A 21,183-nucleotide genomic window follows, 5' to 3' on the forward strand; every position below is an offset into this window, starting at 1 on the left:
TCAAGAGACTATAAATATTAAAGGCGGTAAGGATGGAGGCAATATTTACTACTGTTCTTTCAGAGTCCTTTCCTTACAAGCTGATTTTTCTCTGAATTGAATATGCATTTTTGAGGGTCAATAATCTCCTAGGTACTAACAACAGAAAAGAAGAATATGGATGCCCAGATTAAGTGCTTCATGAGCCTTATTTTTTTTTAATCTGTGTGCAACCTGTCAAGTCATAAACTAGAATAAACAGAGATATGCTGGGAGATCCGGACTCCAATTACCTTTACCCAAATTATATAGTAGTTATTCTTTTCTAGTAAACAGAGAAGTAAAAGTCTTAAAAATTAACAGTTCCTAGGGGGTAGTCCACAGACCAGAACCCAGCTGTTCAATTAATCACATAATTCCTTTTCTTCATTTTGGTGGAAAAACACCAGCTGTGGGGGAAAATTATATAACTAAATATGGCTACTCAAGCAATATTTTAATAAAGGAAACATCTCACCATCATAAAGTAAAATCTGGATAGTTTTCATCTTTAGAAAGTTTTTCCTTATTCGTGAAATCTATTTTGAATTTTCTCCCTCTTTCAACTCTTCCTTTCTCCTCTTCCCTGTCACCATTCTCTCTTTCTAATACATTACTGCTGGAGCCATATTAAAAAACAATACAAAACAAAAAAGTAAGTTGAAGATCAGACATAGCAGTTATTTACATGTTAATATAAATTTTTTTAAAAAGTTTCATAATTTAAAGCTGAAAACACCTTATCTTACAGATCAGAACACTGTGAGAGGTTAAGAACCTTGGTGAGTTGAGCACAGATTTCAGGGTTTTGATTCATAGAGCTCAAAATTTACCCCATTACACCACACAGACACTCTTAAGCCCTTTTAATCCTAACAGCAGTAATGAAAAAAATTCTTTGAATTTCAAAGGGAGCAAAAATATAGGTAAATCAAAAGATTGTTTTCCACTTTGGACTTATATGTTTAAGTTTATAAATTACATTTAATGAGCAAAGGCAATGCACACACACACACACAAAAACCCAAGATATTGTGAACCAAACGTATTAGGAATTCAAAGATTTCTAAAAAAAAAAAAAAAAAAAAAAAAAAAAAAAAAGTTAAAAATTAAAAAGAACTCTAATAGTGTTTTTAACTTAAAGGTATTTCAAGACAAGAACATTTCCAACATTTACCTATGAACTATCAATGGTAATTTTTTTTCTTAATGTAAGCAGCAGCAAACATCATCTGTATAAACTAAGCTCTTACTATCATGAATCTTTAAGTTTCCTAACTGTTTAACTTCTGGAAACTATTTGCCAATATCCAATTCCTTTAATTTAATAAGACTGAGGGAAAAAGTACACCTTGTTTGTAAAGGCTCTTCTTTCAAAGTGTTAACAACAGGATTTTCTAAGAATGCCATTTACTTACAAACTCACTGGTGTTATCTCTTCTTCCAACTCTGCATTTTCTTTCTTGTGCAACTTTCCAAAATTAAGTTTATTAATCCAATGAATCAAAAAACAACCAATACTGACTGTACCTCAAATACACATGTACAGAATAGATACTATTAGAATAGATATCAATATAATAGATATCTTCTAAATAATAATAGATATGAATGCCATACGGCATAGATAAAGTAGATGTGAGGGCATCCTAGACAGAGAGAGGACCAAGAGTATAGACACGAAGAGTGTTTAACTCTAAGAAATATAAATTATCAATAATGAGTCTGGATAGACTTCAACTAGCAGATAAGGATTCAGAACTATAAATCCCTGGAAGTTGTATGCACATATATAAAGTTTGTATTATTATTATTATTATTTTTTTTTTAAACAGTTTATTATTATTGTATTATTATTATTATTATTATTATTTTCAAATAGTTTTACAAGTCTTACATCAGCAGTGCTATTGTGTATCTAAGGGACCTAGTATACATTAAAGTGGACTCTGACTAGTAGACCTATGAACTAGGAAGTAATTCAAATAAAACATCTTCCTAGAATCCCATATATACTTCCTAATCCTAAGGTAGTCCAGGGATCTGTCAAGGGCTCAGAAGTCTCCTTTACATAAATATCATCAAAGCGTTTAAACCAGTGTTTCTCAAACTTTTGCATACACCAGAATCTTCTAGATGGCTTCTTAAAACACAGAATACTAAGCCTGACCACCAGTTTTTGACCCAACAGATCTAGAGAAGGGCTTGCTAATTTGCATTTTTAACAAGTTCAATGATGAACACTATTTTGAAAACCTCTAATCTAAACCTAAATCTTTGCTCTTAAATATCATAAACTTTACTTATGCCTAACTTGAAATACGTTAAGTTTTTCCAATTTGTAAATTTTTAGGGTCTTCAGGCTTCAAAAAAATTTCCAAGGGAGCCGAAGACCACTTCATCATCTAAAGCATCTCTGCCTCTGCTTGGAGCTCTCCAAGGTTCTGAGAGCCTCCAAGCCTAGCAGTTCTCAAATGTATACCTAGAGATCACAGATGCAGATATAACTAGGACTCTCTTTTTTCTTATTTTTACTTTTTAAAGATTTTATTTATTTATTTATTTGACACAGAGAGAAAGAGATCATAAGTAGGCAGAGAGGCAGAGAGAGAGGAGGAAGCAGGCTCCCCACTGAGCAGGGAGCCCGATGCGGGGCTCAATCCCAGGACCCTGAGATAATGACCTGAGCCAAAGGCAGAGGCTTAACCCACTGAGTCACCCAGACGTCCGTCCCTTCCTCTCTTTTAAAGATTTGTTTTACATAGAGAGAGAGAAGAGAGCACGTGCACAAGATTGGGGGGGACAGACAGAATGAGAAGAAGAGAAAGAGAAGCAGACTCCCTGCTAAGCACAGAGCCCAATGCAGTGGCTCAAACTTAGGACCTGGAGATCATGACCTGAGCTGAAATCAAGAGTCGGAAGCCCAACAGACTGAGACACCCAGGTACTCTGGGTGGACTCTTGCCTTCCATATGCCAAGATTTCCTATAATTATAAAGCTTGGCCAGACCTTATTTATATTCCCTACCCAATATACAAAAAAAGGTGAAGTGCGGAAGAGTCCAGGACCACTTCTACAAGATCACATACTGATCCAAGTCTCTCTACTAAAACAAACAAACAAACAAACGAAGAAAAAACAAAACCCTCCAGGTTTATACTGTAATAAGGATTATTAAACAAAACAAAACAAAAAAGGTTATTTTTAGTCTTTTGGCTAACTAGCCAACTAACTACATCCCTCTTCCACTCGGAAGAATTCACATTTTATGTAAATGACAAGTATTACTGGCCAAAATTAGTAGCAAAGATGACAACTATGGGAACCTCAAAAACACGAGAATGGGTAAGTGGATTCTTTAAATTCTTCAGGGAAAGATTTGTATCATTAGGGAGGGGCTATCGCCTAACAATATTAGATAGGACCTAAAGGATGTAACAGTGATGTTTAAAAAAAAAAAAAAAATCAAGTGTATAAAGATAATCATCCTTTTATTCAACCTCGAATTATGTTTTTTCTTAGTCTTCTCTCTTCTCCTCCAACGGACTCTTTTTCTCCCTTGTTTTCTTTCTTTTTTTTTTTTTTTTTAAGAATTTATTTATTTATTTGATAGAGAGAGATCACAAGTAGGCAGAGAGGCAGGCAGGCAGAGAGAGAGAGGAGGAAGCAGGCTCCCCGCTGAGCAGAGAGACGGATGTGGTACTCGATCCCAGGACCCTGGGATCATGACCTGAGCCGAAGGCAGTGGCTTAACCCACTGAGCCACCCAGGCGCCCTCTCCCTTGTTTTCTAACAGTAACTGGGCAAAGGATGGTAACAATTCAGGAGATTAAAATGTTCATGGCTCCTAAATGAGTAAAAAAATGACTTAACCTCATTCATAATAAGAATTCCAATTTAAAAACTATACTAAGAGAAATTAAAGTCTGGGTTTTGGTAAATAATGATGTGCCAATATTGGTTTCTTTGGTTTGACACAGTGAAGTGTAATGTAATTATTAGAGAAAACTGAAACCTGACAAGAGGTATAAAGGAGTACTCCACTATCTTTCCAACTTTTCTATAAATCTAAAATTTTTCCAAAATGAAAGTTTTATTTAAAAAGAATAATATGATGAGGTCCATTATCTCTCACCTACCAGACTGGAAAAATTTAAAAATTCAGAAGTAGTTTTTCATCAGGTTGTGAGGAACTAAGCATTATCATACATTGTTAGTGTAAGTGCAAAATGGTGCAGCTCCTATAGACAGCCTTTTGGCAATTTCTGTAAGAAACACAGAGTTTTACCTTTATGAAATTCTGTATAGTCACAGTTATTCACTTAAACCCTATCTGTAATAACAAAGGACTGGAAACAATCCAAGTTCCCTTCTACAGGAAACTGGTTAACAATCTGGCACATCCAAACACGAAGGACTAATATATACCAGTAAAAAATAAATGAGAACACATTTTATATGCTAATACGGAATAATTTCCAGACTATATACTCCTACCCCCCCAAATGGCAAAGTGCCAGAAAGTACATATAGTATACTAACTTCTGTATAAAGGGGGCGTATAAAAATATAAATTCCTATGTGTCTGAATTCGCACAACAAAACCCTAAAAGAACACATACCCTAATAAAAGTGGTTTCTTTTAAGGAGAGGGTGACTGAAGGCTTATTTTTCATATACTTTTTTATTCTGAAATCATCTGAATGCATTACCTACTAGAAATAAAATTATATTAATTTGTAAAAAGAATTTTGTGTCTTAAAAAAATTCTGGGTCAGTGATCTTTATATACTACCTGAGATTCTTCTCTACTGTCTGTTCAGACTGCATATCTTTCTCATTTACTTTTAATTAATCATTCAATAAATCAGAATGAGGGCAAAAGTCTCACTTAGACATCTGGGTACAGGCAGTATTTGAGTTTAACCAGTACAGACTAATTCTACAATTTCATATTACATGTACAAAAATATGTTATTAGTATCTCATAGTATAAAATAATTAATAAGTAAGTCACAAAATGGGATGGCTAGGTGGCTCAGTTGGTTAAGCATCTGATTTGGACTCAGGTCATGATCTCAGGGTCCTGAGATCAAGCCCTGCATCGGGCTCCCTGCAGGGAGTTTGCTTGCCCCTCTCCCTCTGGACCTCCCCTGACCCCTGCTCATGTGCATGTTCTCCTTCTCAAATAAATAAATAAAATCTTTGAAAAGACTGTATCTCCACAGCCCACTAAACAGTCAGAAGCACGAGAAATCAAATAGCAGTATTTTTACAATAATTCGTTTTAATATTAGCAAAGCACTAAATGCACTAGGAAATAAACTCAGTACAGTTATCAGAAAGTTCTGAAATAGGAATTTTACTAGTTCTAAAAAATTCCAAACATATAAAACATAAATTGGAGGGCAACAAATAATTTCCTTTACTAGACTCTTTCCTGAAGACTTCACCAAATGTTCTTTTCAAAAACCAACCCTACTAGAGATAGATTTCACTTAAAAACATACACTTCAGATTTCAAAACATATTAGAAAACTATAATAATCTAATGTATGCTTACAGGCATAAAGATAGATATACAGACCAAAGGGAGCAGAGAGACATAAAATAAACCCTATGCAGATGATCAAAAAGGGTGCCATGAGAAAGGATAGTCTCTTAACAAATAGTGCTGGGAAAACTAGAAATTCATATGCAAAAAAAAATTAAGATGAAACGTTTTCTTACATTATATACAAATATTAACTAAAAATGAATTAAAGACCTAAACGTAAGACCTGTTACCTATAAAACTACTAGAAAAAAACAATAGGAAAGCCTTCATGATGCTAGGTTTAGCTACGATTTCTTGCAGATGATACCAAAAGCAGGGGCAACAAAAGCAAAAATAGATAAATGGGACTGCATCAAACTTAAAAACTTCTGTACAGCAAAAGAAACAATCAACAGTGAAAATGCAACCAATGGAAGGGGAGAAAATACTTGTAAACCATATATCTGATAAGGAGTTACAACCCAGAATACATCAAGAACTCCTAAACTCAAGAACAAAAACCCAATAAAAAAAAAATTGCAAAGGACCTGAAGAGGCCTTTTTCTGAAGGAGATATATAAATAGCCAACAAGCATATGAAAAGATGTTCAACATCACTAGTCACCAAAGAATTACAAATCAAAACCACAATGAGATACCACCGCATCATCATTAGGATGGCCGCTCAACTGCCCACCCCCATCACACTTATTGGTGAGAATGTGGAGAAACTAGAACCTTATACATTGTTGGTAAGATAACAAAACAGTGCAGCTGCTGTGTAAAATGTGGGGGGGTGTGTCTTCAAAAATTAAAAATACAACTACTAAGCGATCCAGCAATCACTCTTCCAGGTATATATCCAAAAAAGGGGAACACAGCATCTCAAAGTGATATGTGAAGACCCATGTTCACTGCAGTATTATTTACAACAGCCAAGAGGCAGAAGCAACCTAAATGTCCATCAACAGATGAATGGATAAGCAAAGGGTGATACATACATACAATGGAATGTTACTCAGTTTTAAAAAAGAATGAAATCTTGTCATATGATGCAACACTGATGAACCCGAAGGACATTAAGTCAGGTGAAGTAAGCCAGTCACAAAAAGACAAATGCAAACCAGTCCACTTAGATGAGGTAACTAAAGTAGTCAAAGTCACAGAAACAAAAACAGTGTTGCCAGGGGTTGAAGGGAGGGTGTATCAGGGAGTTGTTCAATGGGTATACTTTCAGTAAGGCAAAATGAAAAGCTTCTAGATATTTGTTGTACAACAATGTGCATATAGTTAACAATATTGCCATACAGACTTACAAATTAAGAGAAAATATTTTTTTTTTATCACAATAAAAGAACAACAATAACAACACCCCATTTTAATTTGAATTGAACCATAAGAAAACAGGTAAACCCAAACTGAGAAACATTCTACAAAATAACCGGCCTGTACTAAAAAATGTCAGTGGTATGAGCACAAAAAGCCTTAGAAATAGCTTGAAGAAACATGACAACTGAATGCAGTGCACCATCTGAAGTAAATTAAGTTTTATGTAAAAAACCACTAGCTTTTGAAAAAATTAATAAACTATTTCTCTTTATAAAGCCTAAAATCCTTTCTCCTTGAAGTGCAAATTATATTTTACTAATGAATTTACTAATTTCCTAATATTTAAACACATAAATTAATATTTTACTAATAACAAAACCACAAATAATCTGGGTCTAAAACTCCTTGTTAATCAAAGTGTAAACAGGGGTGCTTGGGTGGCTCAGCTGGGTAAGAGGTTAAGCATCTGCCTTCGGTTCGGGTCACAAAATGGGCTTTCTGGGATCCTCCATGGGGAGAATGCTTTCCCTCTCCCTCTGTCTCCTCCCCCTTGCTCATGCTCTGTTTGTTCTGCTCTCTCAAATAAATAAAATCTTAAAAAAATATAAAAGGTAAACAAAAAACTTCAGTACTGGCTTGCCTCCTTAAGGGTTCCTGCTGACTACTGAAGAACACAAAACAAATTTCTTGTAATATTAAACAGCTTTGAAAATTACTGAAGCTAGATAATGACTTGGAAAAATGCTTATTAATAGTAAGTAAAAAAGCAAAGCCACAAACACATACATATATACAGATACACACATAATAAAACACAAATTTGGAAAAAAGGGAAGAAGAATTTGTCTCCGTTGCTTATATCTGCAACATGGGATTCTTCGTCTTCTTTTTAAAAAAATGATCTCCACACTCATCATGGGGCTCAAAGTCACTTACCCCGAGATCAAGAGTCACACGCTCTAATGACTGAGCCAGCCAGGTATCCTGGGATTATTATTCTTTTCTGCAATTAACATTTTATTTTTTATTATAGAAAGTAAACCTCAACTTACCAAACCCTCACTCTATTTCCTTAGTTTCTATCAGAGAAACAAAGGAGATTCTTCTTAAAAAAAAAAAAAAAAAAAAAAAAAAAAAAAAAAAAAAAGAAATAAAAAAAAAGATTTATTACAAAAGAGGGGTGGGTGCCTGGGTGGCTCAGTAGGTTCAGCATCTATCTGCCTTTGGCTAGAGTCATGAACTTGGGGTCCTAGAATCAAGCCCTGTGTGAGGCTCCCTGCTTAGTGGGGAGTCTGCTTCTCCTTCACCCTCTGTCCCTCTCTCTGCTCATGGTCTCTCTCTCACTCACACTCTCTCTCAAATAAATAAAATCTTAAAGAAAAAAAAAAATTTCTTTCAGACAGAGGATGCAAGCATGAGCGGGGGTAGGGCAGAGGGCAAAGGAGAGAATCCCGAGAAGACTCCCTGCTGAGTGGTGAGGCCAAATGTGGGGCTTAATCCCTTGACCTGAACCTAAACCAAGAATGGATGCTTAACCTACTAGTCACCCAGGTGCCCCAAAAAGAGATTCTTAAGCCAGGGATGAGAAGGAAGTACTTTTAAACAAGGTCCAATTTAGGGTGAAAAGGGAGGCTTTATTTAACCTCCATGAAGGAGGGGGGGATGGGGTTCTTATACTCCTACAACTCTAATTATTTTATTAACTAGTGAAGAATGTGGGAAAAAATTATTTTAACCACTAAAATATTATCTTGGATTATTTAAAAAGTAACATCACCATGGAGGCTGTTTTTATTCTTTCATCTTTTATGTTACTTCTATTTTCCATTTTAGCCTCTTCTGAACAACCCATTGAACAACTCCCTGAAAAGGAGAAGTAGTACTTCTCTACTGAGAAGTACTAGTAACTCCAATTTTTTTTCTTAAACAGATAGGAAAAAAAAAAAGCCTGCATGACCCAGGTCCTATGAAGTTTAATTCATTCCACCTAAAGCAAACTTCATTGTTTGCCCACTATAGCGTTTAGTTGGAGATTAAAATCAGGAACTGCCACATAGCCCTTTCCCAACTTGGACCTCCCTCCATGAAAATTGCAGGACTGTCTTCAGAGCTCCTCACTACCCAAAGCAAAACTGTAAAATGTGCTTTTATTATTTGTTTATAATACTCTCACGGTTCCCTTTTCTTCAAGCTTTTCTGTCTTCCTGGCATCTCCTTCATCCCCATTCTCAGTGTTCTTCCATTCATCAATCAACCCTGCCAGGCCAAACCAGAGAAGTGTCATACAGGTGTTCGCATTTGCCCTTTCACATTCAGGATTTCCTTTTCCATCAGCAGACAACCTAGCTTCTATCCTGCAATTTAACCACCACACACACGCACAAAACAAATGAAGAAAGTAATCCTTTACTCCCACTGTTTATTCGATCATCAACCATATTTGAATTGATATGTATTTGTTTAATATGTATCAGTATTTGCATTTTAGAATGATGAGCCATGGCTGAAAAACAGTGTACCAGAGTTAACCAGGTATACTCTAGAGCCAGAGGGCCTGGTTCAAATTCTGACTCTTTTACTTGCTAGCTGCACTACTTTGAGCTCTTTATGCAGTATTTCTTTAAAAGGGGGGTAAAAACACTAGCTGCCTTATAAGGTTCCTTTAAGGCATAACTGACTAATATATGTAAAACACTAACAGGACCTGGGCATGGCAATCAGTAAATGCTATTTTACTATGCCCTTTAACCATAACTGTGGAAAGAAAGGTTTAGTCTTCTATTAAAATTGTCAAGAAAAAAGCACATTAAGAAACTATTCTTACAGTTAGGCAGCCCATTAAGTTGTATTATGAAGGTAAGATGGGAAGAAAATTTATTTTATTTTTTTAAAGATTTTACTTATTTATTTGACAGAGAGAGACACATAGAGAGAGGGAACACAGCAGAGTGAGTGGCAGAGGGAGAAGCAAGCTCCCCACAGAGCAGGGAGCCCAATGCAGGGCTAGATCCTAGTACCCTGGGATCGTGACCTAAGCCAAAGGCAGATGCTTAACGACCGAGCCATCCAGGGCCCCAGAAATTTAGTCTTTTATGGTAGATAGGGAGACAAAAAAAAAAAAAAACTAAAGGTGCCATCACTCAGGGCAGTATGGTGTCACTGAAGAATCTTCCATGGAGATGCTAGTTGCTAGGTGAATATTATGAAAGCCTATTTCTGGTAACTCCTATTAACAAAATCAGGTGTGCTGGGTTACATCACAGTATCTTCTTTGTGTGGCCCTGCAAGAGAGTTCTAAACACTTCAGTGCTGGGAAACATGCACTGAAATATGCACCTTAAAACCAATCTTCACTTTTTTGCTTTTCTCTATTAATTACATCATGCCGAAAATATGCACTATTATGCCTCAGACTTACCTCTTACTGTAGTGTTTGTTTTCTCCTGAATTTCTTTAGCTATGGTCTTTAATTTGTGATGCTGTATTTTACTCAGTCACCCCAATTTTTAAATTTTTTAATAGTGTGCATAAATAAATGCATAAAGACCCCAAAGGGACTCTCTTTGTACTATGATTTCTTTTTCACCTCCTTAGCCAGACCATGAAATGATTATTTTGCTTTTTCCCAAAACACCTGGCATTACTTTAATACTTTCTGAGTTTTGGGTTTCCTCCTTTCTGTATTAGTAGCCACCCAGGTACTGCTCTACCATTTTAGCCTTTACACCCACATTCACAGCTTTACCTGAGAATAGGAGGCTCAGGATAATCCCGAGAACAGAGATCCTTAGAGCCAGTTGATATGAATATGGGTTGCCCTTAGAGTCTATCTAGCCTGGCTCACTATCCCTGTTACCATGCCTCCAAGTCACCCCAAAAGAGATTTTCTAGTTTGACCTGGAATGTGTTCTCCAAAATTCTGATACACTGACTCTGTACTCATAGCACTTTTTCTAATAATTTAAATGTGTGATTCATTTCATGAGATCTGTGCTCAATTTAACTGCTTAATACACACCTCCTAACATTTTTACAAAAAGTGATGTTCCTAGAATGCACCCTTTTCACCAAGGAGTTTTACCGTATAAACAAAGCAGTACTCTTCATTTGGGATCTTTTCCCACTCTTACCAATCAAAACATGTTTGTCCCACCAGGATAAAGGGTCAATTATCACCATTTTTGTTAATGAGAATAGCAAAGGCTATTGCAAGGATAATGAGACTGAAGTTAGATGTTAGGCCAACATCTATCTATCTCCTGCTGAAAACCTAGTGGGACAAACAGGTCCACTTTACACTGAATAAGTGGAATTTTTCTTTTCCCAATGTTGACTTGACAAAGGTTAGTTTTATCTGACTGAGAAGCCATGTGAACTAAGTGCATAGTAATATAACACAAAGACTGGTGCTTTCCCAGGGCTTTATTATCTTTGCTGCAGATACATAGAGCAGAAGTCAATCTCCTTTCAGTAAGTTCCTCTCCTTGCCTGGCAGATAACAAGAAGGTGCCACTTCCCACCTGTCCGTCCTCCTGAACTCTCCTTTTTTTCAGCCAAGAAGCAGGTGAGACTGTAGACTGATCTGTATTTGTAGGTATAATGCAGTGAGAAAAGGAAGAGACTCTTCCTTTCAAAACAAGATAATGAGTCCTATTTTCAAGAACCATTTAGCTGAATTCAAAACTAGAGACAAATTAGCTTCAGAACACTAGGAAACAATACCGACACAATATCTCAAGTCCCTTCATGTTCTAAAATTCTGAGATACTTAATGTTAACTGTAAAATTTTACCATATTAAATAAAAGGGATAATGAAGGTCAAAATAAAGAACTTATTACAATGTAAACAAAGTCATCTCCTCAAGGAGGAAAGTTTGGGTTCTGAATTTGATTAAGTTCTTAAGTTCCAAAAGGAATGAAGGAATTTTAACATCTAGCGTAAAGCACCTAAAGTAAATTTGTTTTAAGTTTAAGTAAAATGGAGACAGTGTCTTATGGATGTGCCATCCAAATGACCAGTATGCAGAATTAGCCAAATGAGGAACGGTTTGAGTATCATAGGTCATCAGACTATATGGCTTTAAAATGCTTCCAACCTGGAAAGAATACCCCAGTGTATTCTGATTAAAGAAGTTCCTCAGGGGCGCCTGGGTGGCTCAGTGGGTTAAGCCGCTGCCTTCGGCTCGGGTCATGATCTCAGGGTCCTGGGATCGAGTCCCGCGTCGGGCTCTCTGCTCAGCAGGGAGCCTGCTTCCTCCTCTCTCTCTCTGCTTTCCTCTCTGCCTACTTGTGATTTCTGTCTGTCAAATAAATAAATAAAATCTTTTAAAAAAAAAAAAAAAAAAAGAAGTTCCTCAGACTACCAATACGAGTGACTATGGAGACCTAGTACTGAAAGAGAGAAGAAGGAACAATGTTCTCCCATCCATACCAAGACCGGAATCATTCCACTCCCAGCTCCTTCCTGGTAACCATGTGTTCTGTCCTAAAATGTCCTAAAATGGCACTGTTGTAAATAACAGAGCTCACTTTAAAAAAAAAAAATTTTTTAAATAAACATATAATATATTTTTATCCAGAGCTCACTTTTTATTTCCAACTTGGATCTAAGCAGGTCCTCGATTTCACTGTATATACCAGTAATTTCATTGTTGTATTTGGTTCTGTGTACAATTTTGAGCCCTACAAGATCCATGTCTCAAAAATGCCATGGTATATATAATCTTTAATCATCTATTTGGTCACTCATTTATTTATTCAGCAAATATCAAATTGCATACCTAACCACATGGTAGGTACTACTGAGCAGAGAAATTAAAAGGAAAAAAGCGTCCCTGTTCTCAATGACTTTTATAGCCTAGTGAAACAATACAGGGCAAACAAGCACAACTGAAGATGGTTAATCCCAAGATGAGGGTGTGTTGCACATGACATAGAAGAGCTTGAGGTAAACAGTTTACTTAGAGAAGGCTGCTAAATATAATCCTGGAGAGGAGACACAGAGAACAGGTTCTACTGTACCAAGTGGAGGACAGAAGTAAAGGGGTATGTGAAGGCAGGGAGGTATGAGAAAATATGGTGTAAGTCAGAGTGTTGTAGGGAGCACGTTATTTTGCAGCTGAAAGTGCAAAGGGTTAGAGGAATTGGAAAGAACATTGCATTGAGGCTGCATTCTGGGACTGTATGGTGAATGAGGCGAAATTCTGCTGTTGAGAAGCTTACCATCTAGAGAAAGAAAAAGACCTTTACTTTCAACAGCTCATTTCAGTAAGGCTGGTGTCCTAGTGGAAGAACCCACAGGGAACTGTGGCTGGAAAGGCACAAAGAAAAGCCTTAAAATACAACACTAAAATTTTATCTGATAGACAACAGATTCTCTAAATGGATAAGAATCACATTAGTGGCAATGTGGACCAATAAAGAAGCTTCTGCCAAAGCAAACAATGTGATGGACCTGAAGTAGGCCATCCTACTGTGGCAATTACACAATGTCTTCTTCTAGCCAGGCAAATGGGGATACTTTCAAATCTATCATGTCAAAAACAAAATGAAAAGGTCAGAGCAGTATTTTCTGGAATTCCTTATACTTCAGGACTCAGAAAGAAGTTATGTCAAAAAATGTTTAAAAGCCCTTCCTTGAGGGGTGCCTGGCTGGCTCAGCTGGAAGAGCACGTGACTCTTTTTTTTTTTTTTTTTAAAGATTTATTTATTTAATTATTAGACAGAGAGCGATCACAAGCAGGCAGAGAGGCAGGCAGAGAGAGAGAGAGGAGGAAGCAGGCTCCCTGTCGAGCAGAAAGCCCGATGCGGGACTCGATCCCAGGACCCCGAGATCATGACCTGAGCCAAAGGCAGCGGCTTAACCCACTGAGCCACCCAGGCGCCCCCAGAGCACGTGACTCTTGATCACAGGTTTGTGAGTTCAAGCCCCACACTGGGTACAGAGATTACGAAAAATAAATAAATGAACTTTAGGGAAAAAAGGCCTTCCTTGAAAAAAAAACCTCAATGATAACATGAATTTAAATTTTAGTTCAGACAAGTTTAAGGCCAGTAATAGGCATAGAGGTAAGCAAACTGTGGAATACCAATTTGATAGAATTAACAGGCACTGAAAATGACAATCACAAACTACACTAAAAATTGAAGAAATTTAAAATATACAAACAAAAAACAATAAAAATCTGTATATGCAGGAGGCTACTGTATATATAGTATGTGAATACATATGTTGACAGACTAACAGAAAAAAATGAAAGTTAAAATAATGTTCTATTATTTTTTTCCATCTTCTACAGTAACAGAATGAAATGAAATTTAAAAGTCAACCCAAGATTAATATTTACTGTATCTAATGGGCCTAGCCTAGGTGGGCTACACCCAATTTCTTTGTTCTTGGTTTTCTAGGATGGTTTTACGGCCTTAATGTCCAGCTACACTATTACTAAATACAAAACAACAAACACATACTTTGGCTTGAAAAATCCTTAAAATTCCTATTATGAACAGCTATCTCCCTTCCAATACAAAGGAAAAGGCAAATTCAAATAAACTAAAGGGGTCAAAGAATACAGAGGAAACAAATCATATAAATAATTTCTGCATATGTCCCTTGAATGCTTCAGAGTCAGGTCTCTGGAAAATGGTTCTGATACCTAAAAGCCTTTTTAAAAGGCATTTTTAAAAAATGTGGTCAACAAACATACTATTTATTGTGTATCTATAAACCATGCACTTTACTCGAAATATACAAAGAGAAAATAAAACACTGTCCCTGCCCCCAGGAGCTCATGGTTTAAAAGGAAAGAATGGTTACAAATAATTGCAATTAAGTAGGGGGAGTCCTCTAACAAAGGTATGTACAAAGATACTGAAATGAGTAAAAAGCAGAGGTTAATGAGAAAAGTCAGGGTAAGCTTCTTAGGGGAGTTAGGTACTAAATGAGTTACAGGAGGGGAAAGATGACTTGAATAGCATGTGCAAGGAAGTGTGAAACATGAAACAATCAGGGAAATGTGGGTAATTTTATGTTAGTTCCTATGGTAAAGGGAGAGAGGGAAAGAACAACAGGAAATGAAGTTAATGGAGTAGACAGGGGGGAAGAAAATCACAAAGGTTCTTGTATTCAAAGTAGAGGATTTGGCCATTACTCAATTCTGTCAAATATAAACTGCCATAAGTTAAAAGGTGAACCATGAATTTATGTACTATAAAAAAGGAAAAAAAAAAAAAAAAGCTTTCTGCTGGTGTCTCTTAAGAAGTTTTATAGAATACTCCTGCACAAAGACAGACTAACAAGTGATAACAACTTCAGCTTAAGGTAAAGAAATAAACCAGCTATGCAGAATGGAACAGCAAGGAACTTCATTTCTCAACTTGCCCTTAGGTGAAAGGAGGAGGGAAAACTCTCTTCACTGAGAACTGAACTCTAGGCATGTCTGTAGCCTGAACTAAAGCTACTACAAGTATGGTCTAAAACCAAAATAAACAGCAAAAACTTTAACGTGGTCTCCTGTTGACGTGTCCCTAAATGCTTGGCAGAAACAAATACAGATTTTGTTTGGATAAACTAGACCTGAATCCAGAACAACAGCAATATAATATGCAATCTCATTTCAAAACTGATCAATAAAAAATGTGCATCTTAGAACTGATAGAAAATAGTAGATCTTATAGTCTTAAATCTGGAGAGTTTCATAATTACCTGAGGAACTTTTTAAAAATACTTATTACCAGGCCACATACCTCAAACAGGTAGGCCTAAAGCAGAGCCCTGGAATCTCTATTTTAACAAGCTACCCAGGGCTTTTTCTTACACAATCAGACAAGACATCAAAACATTAGAACCATCCCCTGAAAACTCCTACTGTAGACAATAAAGAATAGCATGATTTTAAGCCAGAGAATAATTAGATCAGAGGAACACTTTAAAGAAGGCCACTGTGGTGCCAGTAGACTTTGTGGAGAAGATAACAACAGAAGAGGGTAAGGAAAGGCGATGGAAGAGTAGTAAATAAATAATAAAATTCAGTGAAATAGTTTTAAAGCAAGAGATTGTGATTAAATATAACAATGGGGAGAAAAATAAGAGAGTATCAAGGAGGCAGAATAGAATTTTATAAAAATCAGATGAAGGCAGAGGAGGGGTATAATTTAATTCTAAAAACTTTCTGAGGAAATGCCCCTAATCAGCATTACAGCCACTAGGCCTTTATAATAAATCTGAGTATACTAATCCAACTTATAGATGTAAAGTAATAAGGTGTAAGAGCTACACAGAATTCTGTACTAAATATCAAATGTTCCAAATGCAACTAACACTCAAAATGATTTCCAAGTTCAGATGTAAGCACAGAGAGATTTTATCCTTAATGTTTTACACTTATATGAATTAATGTATACACACTGGAAAATTAAAATCTCTTTGGGCATAAAAGAATTTTCACTGGCTGATAAATTTAAATTACAAACAGAAAACAATGAATCAACAAACTTACGCTGAATATGAATGAACTGTTTTGGCTGTTTAAACTCTCCTTTGTACAAGCGATTGTAATAGTTGACGTTGCTCTCTGCCTCAGGAACTGGAATGACCATGCTCTCTTTTTTTTCTCTAAACACTTGCTGTGCTGAAATAGCTCGCTGTAAGTGATGTTCCTGGAAAATGTAAAGTAGGCAACATAAGTCGTTTTAATAATGTTAATTCAATGCATAATTCTACTTAAAATTTTTTTGTTTAATAACTTCAAGGTGACTTAAGAATTAATTATAAACAGTTTCTTTGCCATTGATAACACTTGTGCTCATCCTAGTATCACCTTAGATGTTTGTAATTTTATTAAGCAGAATTTTCTTTAAAGATTATACACATATTCACAAACTAAAATTTAACATCTCAATTAAAAGAAAATTGATTCCTTGTTTGCTAAATTAACAGAGGTGTTTGTCACCAATACCAGCATATGGGAAAATATGCAAATGACAATGTCACAGGTTTTCATTATCTTCTGCCAAGTACACACCTGAAACTTCAAAAGTACAAAATATGAATAACTCAAAAAAAGAAAAAAATTACTTTCAACAGACATATTACTATCACAGCAAGAAATATATATATATGTTTTTTAAAGATTTCATTTATTTGACAGAGAGAGACACAGTGAGAGAAGGAACACAGGTCAGACAGTAGGAAAGGGAGGGAGAAGCAGGCTTCCTGCTGAGCAGGGAGCCTGATGTGGGGCTTGATCCCAGGACCTGGAGATCATGACTTGAGCCCAAGGGAGATAAGCTTAACAACTGAGCCACCCAGGCGCCCCAGCAAGAAATATTTTTGAACTAAGGTTAAACAAAAGTTCCTATAAAATACATCCTGATTCTAGTAACTTTCCATTCTCTTCACCACTTAATACCTACTTTCTCCCTTGGCCCACAAGGGACCATGCTCAACAAAGTAGTTTTCCTTTGTAGAAGGCAAATTAGGTCACATCACTCCACAATAGATCCCCTTCATACTCAGATTAAAGATTAAAATTATCACGGACTAATATAAGCCTTATTTCTCTCTGACCTTATCTTCTACCTCTCCCTACCCGTCCTTTATCATAGCCACAGTGCCTTTCCTCCAGGTTCTTAAACATCCAAAAGGATTGCTTTTGAAATTCCTTCAAGTCTCATCTTATCAGAGAGAGGCCTTCTGTGGTTTCTTTATCTAGAAGAGTACTGGCTAAGAATTTATCAGATCATTCTTTCAATACATTTCAGAACACCCAGTAGACACCAGATACTAAGAGTAAATGACAGACTCTGCTATTAAGGAACTTAGCTAGTAGAAGAGAGATACCTAAGTATACACTCAGGTTTAGGCTTGACAGACTTGTCTCTTCTCAATTAGTCAAACCACAGTCTAAGGAGGATAGAGAAAGATACCCAAAAAAAGTAAAATCTAAACTAAAACTTTCAGCATCAGGGCACCTGGGTAGCTCAGCCGGTAGAGCGTCCTGATCTCAGGGTACTGGGACCTAGCCCCACATCAGGCTCTCTGTTCAGCAGCAAGTCTGCTCCTCCCTTTCCTTCTGTGACCACTCTCCTTCTATGATCACTTTTGCTTTCTCTCAAATAAATAAAAAAAAATCTTTAAAACTTTCAGGATTGATAGATTTATTTAGTAAGGCAAAGACCAAAAAAGAAAAAAAGAATCCAGGCAGAGAAAACAAAATGTCCAAAACAGACACAAGCTCAGAGACATTCAAAAAAAGCAAGCAACTGAGATAAAAGACAGGTGGGTGGGTGCTAGCTTATATTTGAGTTTTTCTACTTTCAATACCAGAAGAAATGTTTTTCTTCATAGGACAGGATCCCAAGTTGGAGCACTAAATACACTTCCTCATATAAATATTACTATCATTAGTAAGAGTCTTCAGTAAAAAACTTTTGAGTTAACTAAAAAATTGTGAGAGGATTAAACACACCCACAACAGCATCAAGAAATTAGGAAAGCCAGGCTCTGAAAGAGTAATTTCTAGCATTATTTAAGCTTATACTTTCCTATTACCTTGCTGACATTTCACTACTCATTGTCAAATAAAGTGAAGCAATATGAAAAGCCACCTTGTATTTTTATATTGTTTTACAATTCTTAAAGTACAACCACAACCGCAAGCTTATTAACTCCTCAAAATCTGGGGACAAGTATAGGTATTACATTACATCATACATGAGACTCAAGAAACAAATGATTTGCTCTAAGTTATGGTATATATACACGAGAAGGTCAAATTTCAGGACTCTGATTTGAGTTTTTTTTGACTATTCCATCTTTACTAGAATGGGCTGTTAAAAACAAACAAAAAAAGAAACCTGGGGGCCCCTGTATAGCTCAGTCAGTTAAGCATCTGCCTTCAGCCCAGGTTATAAACCTGGGGTCCTGGGACCCAGCCCCACATCAGACTCCCTGCTCAGCAGGGAGCCTGCCTTCCTTCTTCCTCTGCCCCCTCCTTCCACTTGTGCTCTCTCTCTCAAATTAAAAAAAAAAAAATCTTTAAAAAATATAATAAAAATAAATAAAAAACCATGTTCTTTTAATGCTAACAATCTAGAAACATGGGTGGCAAGAGGAAACTGAGCTAACTGGTAGTACATTTTTGATGTGAAGAGATTCTTTTGCTATATAATGGACTTTCTCCTAAGTACAAAACATTTTTAGGTATTAACCAATTACTGAAATACATCTTTAATAGATGAAGATTTAATATTATTTTAATTTTACATGTGAGGAAATTTAAAAATAGATCATAGATGACTCTCTTCTTGTTAACACAGCTGGCAGATGACAGAGCTGTAGCCAGAAATTAAGGAGACAGATCATGACACACTCCCCCATTTTAATTTACAGACCAAATTTAGCTCTAAAAATAAATCCTCAGCTATCACTTCCTTTCCCATATTATCAGACAGTCTCTCAACCTAAAAACTCAGAAAAAACCAACAATGATACAGCTTCTAGAGGCCTGAGCTTCATACAATAACCACAGCCAGGAACAAACATGCAAATACAGAAGCAGGTACCAGAGTTTTCATTTGTCTTTATTGGGGCAAAGACTGGCAGGAATAATGGTGATTCCTTGTTACATGCTGCATTGTATGCTGGTGAGGTTACTTGGTTATTAAAAATGCTACTTGCTTTCTTTTCCATTAAGAAGGTATTCTTTTAGACTCTTAATATCACAAAACAAACTGGGGGTTGCTGGGAGGTGGGGGAGTAGGGACAGGGTGGTTGGGTTATGGACATGGGGAGGGTATGTGCTATGGTGAGTGCTGTGAAATGTGTAAGCCTGATGATTCACAGACCTGTACCCCTGGTGCAAAAAAAAAAAAAAAAAACATTATATGGTAATAAAAATAATTTTTAAAAAACAGGTATTCTTTTGACCTACCAACTCCACTTAGGAAATTCAACAAAGGCAACATATGATTAAATAAAATGCTTATCAGGCATTGTTTATAACAACAAAAAAAGACTAAATGGCATAAAGTCTAAATGGCAACAGGAATTAGTTATATAAAATTATGTTATATACATAAAACGGAACTCTTAGGTAGTAGTAAAAACCAACATAATGCAGACCTTTACTAACCTGAAAAGATGTTAGGATACTTTTTTGAGGTAAGAGACAGGTGGGTGAGTGCCAGTTTAGATGTACTAATATAACTTGCATAAATATAATGTGTATTATAACATGTTATATTAAATAACATGTACAAATATTAATGAGTATGTGTGTAAAAAAAATAGACTAAAAGAATACAGAACAGAATACACTACAAAATACTTTTTAGGTGGGCCTTATATTCTTCTGTGCATCTGCTCTCTCATATTTTCCAAATATTCTGTAATAAATCTGAATTACTTTCCTGAGTTTAAAAAGTGGTATAAGTTTTGAATCTTAAATGAAGGGACTCACCACCAATATACATGAAGTCACTTCTTATGACTTAGACTTCTGAAATATCCTTTTGAACCTTACTGTATTATACCTAAACATTTTTGTGTTTTCCTAGATAATTACATTCTCTGTGCCTTCTGTTTTTCCTAGTAGTATATGATAAACTGTTAAAAGCATACTAAAAGGAACTAAATAACTCATCACTTGTAGTCATATATATAGGTACCAATCACTATCCTATAAAATGTAGGGCAGGGATGCCTGGGTGGCTCAGTGGGTTAAAGCCTCTGCCTTTGGCTCAGGTCATGATCCCAGGGTCCTGGGATCGAGCCCCGCATCGGGCTCTCTGCTCAGCAGGGAGCCTGCTTCCTCCTCTCTCTCTGCCTGCCTCTCTGTCTAATTGTGATTTGTCTGTCAAATAAATAAATAAATCTTTAAAAAAACAAAAAAATAAAAAAATAAAATGTAGGGCAGAATTTTGGGGGGGACTGGGGGAAGGAGTAAATTAAGGCACTATGGCCACATTGGTAGAAATCAGCAGTGTTGAAACCTGAATCCTTGTTTATATGTCTCTTTTTCATCTTGCTAACCTCATGCCCCAACTTTGGGTATCAGAATCCATTAATTCAGTGAGGCTGCATAAGGGGGGAAAAAAAAAATCAAAGATTCTTCACTGGTATTTTAAAAATTCACATGCAAAATCCCCAATTAAAAGCAGCAGGCTAAATACCTATATTTATATAGGCATATATAGGCATACCTCACCAATTACAATAGTAAATTTACCAATAAAGGACCAAGTAACTTAGAAAGCCACAATAACAAAGAGAATGAGAGATGAGCCATTAGCCCTAAA

The 21,183-nt window shown here is 36.2% G+C and overlaps 1 protein-coding gene across 4 annotated transcripts in view; it reads right to left on the bottom strand.

The window, feature by feature from the left end:
- Window positions 1–21,183, bottom strand: part of EPC2 (enhancer of polycomb homolog 2) — a 117,572-nt gene that overhangs the window by 54,984 nt on the left and 41,405 nt on the right. For 3 of the 4 annotated variants that reach the window (XM_032356186.1, XM_032356185.1, XM_032356184.1), the window contains exon 2: window positions 16,383–16,542. In XM_032356186.1, the coding sequence (XP_032212077.1) occupies window positions 16,383–16,542 (160 nt within the window). Of the gene's footprint in view, window positions 1–496; window positions 635–16,382; window positions 16,543–21,183 lie in introns of those variants that run through there. The other variant, XM_032356187.1, reaches the window with a different exon arrangement.

The sequence above is a fragment of the Mustela erminea genome, chromosome 8 (genome assembly GCF_009829155.1).
Source record: "Mustela erminea isolate mMusErm1 chromosome 8, mMusErm1.Pri, whole genome shotgun sequence".
NCBI classification, from domain to species: Eukaryota; Metazoa; Chordata; class Mammalia; order Carnivora; family Mustelidae; genus Mustela; species Mustela erminea.